Source organism: Cucurbita pepo, chromosome 17 (genome assembly GCF_057944985.1).
Source record: "Cucurbita pepo subsp. pepo isolate OVF chromosome 17, ASM5794498v1, whole genome shotgun sequence".
Classification (NCBI taxonomy): domain Eukaryota; kingdom Viridiplantae; phylum Streptophyta; class Magnoliopsida; order Cucurbitales; family Cucurbitaceae; genus Cucurbita; species Cucurbita pepo.
In genome coordinates this window covers 3641024-3647253 of record NC_141814.1, presented here as the reverse complement: position 1 = coordinate 3647253, position 6230 = coordinate 3641024, and the positions used below count along the sequence as shown (strand labels likewise).

General features: G+C 36.7%; 1 protein-coding gene across 1 annotated transcript; it reads left to right on the top strand.

Annotated features, from left to right (window-relative positions):
- The first annotated feature begins 226 nt into the window (after nt 1–226).
- Nucleotides 227–2139, top strand: LOC111778751 (uncharacterized). The gene has a single exon (XM_023658724.2). It carries the CDS (start codon nt 318–320, stop codon nt 1965–1967), a length of 1650 nt encoding a protein of 549 aa, XP_023514492.2. The 5' UTR covers nt 227–317; the 3' UTR covers nt 1968–2139.
- Nucleotides 2140–6230: the final 4091 nt, after the last annotated feature.

The window sequence follows — 6230 nt, the reverse complement described above, 5'->3', positions numbered from 1 at the left end:
ATTCTTAGCCGTCCTCGAGAGTTTACACATCATAGATCGAATCGAACGGCTAATAAATGATTGATTTTGGTTAGGGTAGGGGGTTTAGATAATGGAAAGTGGGTCACATGACATCTTGCATTTACAACTCGCTTTTGGTTATAAATACTCGCACGCAAGCAAGAAATGAAACGCAAAAGCGATTTCATAATACGGCACGACGATAAAAGCAAGCTCAAGCTCAAGCTCAAGCCCAAAGCTAAGAAAGAGAAAAAGGCCATCATCATCCTTTCTGTAAAGGGGGAAAAAGCCGAACGAATCCGAGTTCACCGGTGAAAATGGAGGGAGACGGCAACGCGTCGCCGCCGTTCTGGCTTCAATCCTCTAACTCTTTTCAGCAAGTTCACTACAATCGCCGTCGTCGCCTCAGCCGCGCATCGTCGTTCCTCCTCAACTCCAGCGCTTTTCTCATTGTTTTGTTAGTAATAGTTCTCTGTTTCGTCTTGATTGTGATTCCTAAATGTGTACAGTTCGCTTCTCAATTGATTCGGCCTCAATCGGTCAAGAAGAGCTGGGATTCGCTCAATTTGGTTCTTGTTCTGTTTGCCATTGTTTGTGGATTTCTGAGTAGAAACACGGGTGATGATAATAGAGGATTTGAAGATCGGAGCGTTTCTTCCAGGCGGAGACTGAAGTCAAACCCTACGACTCCGCGCCAATGGGATGGATATTCCGATCATCGGCCGAATCAGTACACCGTGAATCGGATGAGGAGTAGTAGTTCGTATCCGGATCTACGTCTGCAGGAGTCTTCATTAGATGCCGGTGATGAACGGTGGCGATTTTACGACGATACTCATGTGCGTAATCATCGGTTTGCGTCTTCCGATCAGCTTCATCGCCGTCATCAAGCTCGGCCGGAGCTTGAACGCGAAGATTCTAGTGCCAAAAGTACAGGTTTCGACAGATCTGAGGTTCGCGAAGATGCATATTCACAACCGGCGATACCTTCGCCGCCGCGGGTGCCTCCCCCGCGATCTCCATCACCACCTCCTACGCTTCAGAGTCCCGCTAGCACGACTCCTAAAGTGGTTAAACGAAGGCCAAAGAGAACGCATAACATCCATAGCCATACGCCCGATGGAGCAATCGATCAACAGCAGAAGAATGACGATTCGGACGTCGCCGATTTTCAACGGATTCACCTTCCACCACTCTCCCCGCCGTCGTTCTATCAGGAATCGGAGCAGAAGAGCGGCAAAAACGAGAAGAAGAGAGGTGGCGCTCCAAAAGAAATTTGGTCCGCTCTGAGGAGGAGGAAGAAAAAGCAAAGACAGAAGAGCGTCGAAAGCTTTGAGGCTATCGCCACTCTACGCGCTTCAGCATCATCATCATTACCACTACCATCACCCCCACCGCCTCCGCCGCTCCCACCACCAGTTCTACAAAATCTATTTCCTTCCAAGAAAGGAAAAGCCAAAAAAGTACAGTCCGAACCTCCACCAACAATCGTCACCTCAGAACCTAAACCAGAGATCCAACATCAAAATCACCTCCTCAAACCTAACGATCCTCCAATGGAGCTTGAGAGACTAAGCAGCTTAAACGATGAAGAATACAATACGCGCATTGGCTGTGATTCGCCATTCCATCTGATTCCTCCGCCACCACCGCCACCGCCACCGCCGCTGTTCAGAATGCACGGAGACTTCGACAGTGCAGGAAGCAACAGCAGTACACCGAGAGCCATCTCGCCGAAAATTTACGAGAGTGAAGGCGATGGTCCACCGGCAGCCGGAAAAATGAAGGTCAAGCAAGTTTCAACAACTCCGATATTCTGTTCAAGCCCGGATGTTAACAGTAAAGCCGATAATTTCATTGCAAGGTTCAAAGCCGATTTGAAGTTGCAGAAGATGAATTCCATCAAGGAGAGATCGGCGAGGAAGCGATCTAACCTAGGCCGAACAGCAGGCCCAGGCCCAAAATAAATCAAGATAAGGCCCAGCCCATATTATTTCTTTTCAATAATTAAAAAAAAAAAAAATCAATTCTTTTGTTTGTTGTTTTAGAATATTATGACATGATGATAGGACACGTAGAAACATAGATTTATATATATTTTGAGATATTCTGAATATGAATTATTTTATTTTATTTTAATATTTTCTCAAATAATTTGCCAGGTATGAATATTAAATAAATATATGTATTAATTTATATGACATGGAATTAGAAAGAGACATTGTTTGAATTCCATCAATCATATTTTGAATTATTGATGTCCTTAGTGGATTCTTCTCTAAAAACAAACATTTTAATTGAATTTTAGGAATTTTTTTAATTATTTTAGTTCGTAAATGTCATGTGACAACATGTTGTTATTAAACGCGGAGAAAGAAAGAGATCGTGATCACAGTTCCCACCTAACTCGGTGTTTCACCCCTAGTTATTTAATAAATGGGTTATATGGTTATATATTGGATCTGCGAATAATTGAGTTAACGTAGACTTATTGCCAACAAATTTACAGTATGTTTCTATTAACTATTTGGACATTGACTCGGGAAGAATCAATTCCAAGCTTATTGATAATTCATGATCAACTTCGTTTCCTAATATGATAATGAATACTATATTATTATCTCGAAACTCGAGATTTGTTGGAAGTTGGAACTTGAAAGTATGGAATAAGGGTGGGTTATGGCATCTAGAAAAGAAAGGCATGAAAAAGAGTGCATAGTCAAAATGTAGGTGCAGTTGGCCACCAACCGAGCAACGCAGTGATAGTCTGTTCTCATGGTTTTGTTTTTGACTTTTTCAAAAGGGTCTCGTACCAATAAATATAGTATTATTTGATTATAAACTTAGGATCACTATCTAAATTTCATCCAACAAGAATATATACGTCGAGATATTTCTTTACCCTCAATAATTGGACTATAAGGTGGCTCATTTTTGCGGTCATTTTGTTTTAATTAATATCATCGATGGATCTAACGTTGAATTGGAACTTGATGAGCAAATTTAGGCTCGTACAAAAAATAATTAGTAACTTCGTTCTAGGCCAACCAAGTAGTTGCATTTTTATTTATTAGATCTTAGGTTAGATCAGGGTATAGTTTTAATCTTTACTTTGAATTATATATATTTCGTTGATTGTTTTTCGTGTTTAAGACTTTTAATGCAAATATTTAAGTCTATGATGAATTAGTTTAAATGTACATTTGTGCATAAATTAGTTAACTTTAGAAGGAGGATAATAGATATGGGGTTACAACTTTGAATATTCTAACAAATTTACACGAAGTTCATCTAATTGTAAGGAATAACTCGATATTTGACGAGAGGGCCGATTGGATTTATCTCTAAAGTCTCGTAATTAATTATTTAATTTTTAACAATAATTTTTATTATTTTATTTGTAATTTAATTGTTATCCCTTGTATGAAAATTTAATGTTATTAATGTAATTTTAAACAGTATGTAGTTGACATATGGATCGTGTTCAAGTAATAACCTAAAGAGCGTATAGTATATGGATAAGGTTGGGTGCCTTATCCTGGTAACACTATTGATACGACCTACTTTGTAATCGTTACAAATTATTTAATAAAATCGTTTATGTGGAGACATATAAGTGGGGGTATCTTATACAATGAGTTTGTATAAGACTGGACCAAAAAATATTTAATCTCTCTTGTAAATCCGTTAATTGGGAAGATTAATATTTCACATTATGATCATATGCGACTTGATCTTAATCTTGAGTGAGTTATAATCATGAGATGGGAACATAATATCATGAGACAGAATTTAGTCATTTCCATATAAGGAAAGGAGTTGTTCTTTAGGTACTGATTCCGGGACTTGAACAATGGGGCCCCACCCTCTCATTGGCACAAGGGGGACTTAGTTTATGATTGGATCATAAACAAATTGTTCATTAGAGAATCCGTGGTACTCAAAAGTGAAAAATGTAATTACATGGGTAAAACAGACTTTTGATCCAAGAACAACTCATGAAGTATCAACTTGCTTGTAATGATTATATCAATAGACATAACTTGTCCTACTGTGCATAAGAGTGCAACTCTAGATCTATAGTAGAGTGACCTATAATTAATGAAAGTTTAATTAATTAATTTCCATTCATTAGAGTTTATAATGTCCATAACGTCCTCTTGCCAACTCATAGTAACGCTAAAAACTTCTATTTATTTAAAAGAAAAATTTTAAGGGTGGAAATTAATATTTAATAAGTTAGATATATTAAATATAAAAAATAAAATAAATTTAATTAAAAAAAGTTGAAATTAATATTTAATATATTATATATATTAAATAAATAGATAAAATATATTTAACCGATCAAATTAAATGGTTATGTTAAATACAAAGGAGGAAAATATATTAATTTGAAGATGTAAATTAAAATTTAATATATTAAATATATTAATAATTTATTATATTTGATACCATCAAATATTAAATTAATTAATGTATTTGATATATTAAATAAAAATATATTTGAAATTTAAATGAGATTGAAACGAATTAAATATATATTGAAATATCTTATAATATTTAAATATGATTTGTATAAGATATTTATCCTAATATATTAGATATGCAAATATATTATTTGACAAATATTCCCCGAGAGTCCTGATAAATAGAACTCTCGAGTCGAGCAAAGACATACCAACCTTTCTCACTTTCTAATGAAATTACATCAATCCTTTGTAATTTTCTTTCAAAAGGCTCCCACAAGCCTTGGCTGTTAGGATCGCCCAACAACGCACACACTCGATCTAGATGAACACCAAAGAACAGGATAGAGAAAATGGCAAGGAGAACTCTCGCTAAAAGGATTTGTACTTTTTCTATTCTCTGATACATACTCATCACGAACCCCTGTTGGGAGTGATGCTCTGATGATACCAGTTTTTAGGATCGCACAACAACGCACACATTTTCTCTATCCTATTCTTTGGTGTTCATCTAGATCGAGTGTGTGCGTTGTTGTGCGATCCTAATATTGGCCTTGTGTTCGAGTCATAACAAAGAAGAACTTATGGAATATGAAAAACGTTTGTATAGTTGGAATACTTCGGGAAGTCTTGCAAGTTAGGGTTTCTACAAAGTTAGAGTTCTTACTCTCATATTTATTGTTTTTATTTTAATTCTTAATAAAATCAAAATGGTTCCAATGTTTCCGCTACGTGGATGAAGAGTTCATTCCCTTTAGACCCGATGTAGTTTAAATCTTGAATCACTATTCAACTCAAAAGTTTAAATTGACATGTTATGGTCAAATTAATTATATCAACGCTTTAACACTATCTCACCGATGAACGTTCATACAAATTGTAATACATTTCCCTACCTATCATGGTCCCATAACTGTTTCAAATTTGGAGAATCCAACTGAGGAGGAATCTCAAGAACTTCATAACACTGGAGGCGGTGCTCCTACACATTTATCAGATGATCTGGTATTTGTCAACACAACTTACTTGAACGAACCAATGCATAAATTTGAAACGCTCTCTTTGAGTGACGATGAGTTGGGGAAAGTGAACAATCCAAGTCATTATCGTAAAGATAAGATTTGGATGAGAAGGATGAGACCTAACAAACGTGATTGTCGTGGATGATTCTCGGAGCATATCTCAAAGTTGTTGTGGAGATGTTGCTATTGAGGCTTTAGTAACAGTATATCGTGTGTCACAATCACACTCTTGCAGTAGCAGGACAACGATTATGTGACACTTGCTCTAACTCAACGAACAAGTCAGCCATGAGAAATTCGAACTTCGCAGACAATGTCGCGTATGATCGAGCCTCGATTCACGTTTGTAAGAAATGTTTTAGAAAACGTGAGCGAGAAAATACATTTAAAAACAACATTATATCGCTATAAGCAAAGAAAGAGCACCACACAGCTTAAATATCATATAATTCATAGTATGAAAATTTGACAACTAATCGCATCCCCTAATACATTTTAGGACATTTTAGCCCTGACAGGTGCAGACATAATTTTAGTGACCGGTCATACACTCTTGTATCAACACAACATGAAATAGTAAATGTCTATCTAAGATAAAAGCATGTAAAATGGGTTTGGAATGGGCATGCGATCAAGGACAACACGTCTTAGACAAGCATACCCGAGACATCCAACATGCAGTCATAGACAATAGGCTTTAAACAAGCATGACCGTGACATCGTGCGTTGCAAGCTTTTC

Coding starts and splice junctions, on each gene's coding strand:
- LOC111778751 (XM_023658724.2), top strand. CDS start 318: ATGGAGGGAGACGGCAACGCGTCGCCGCCGTTCTGGCTTCAATCCTCT.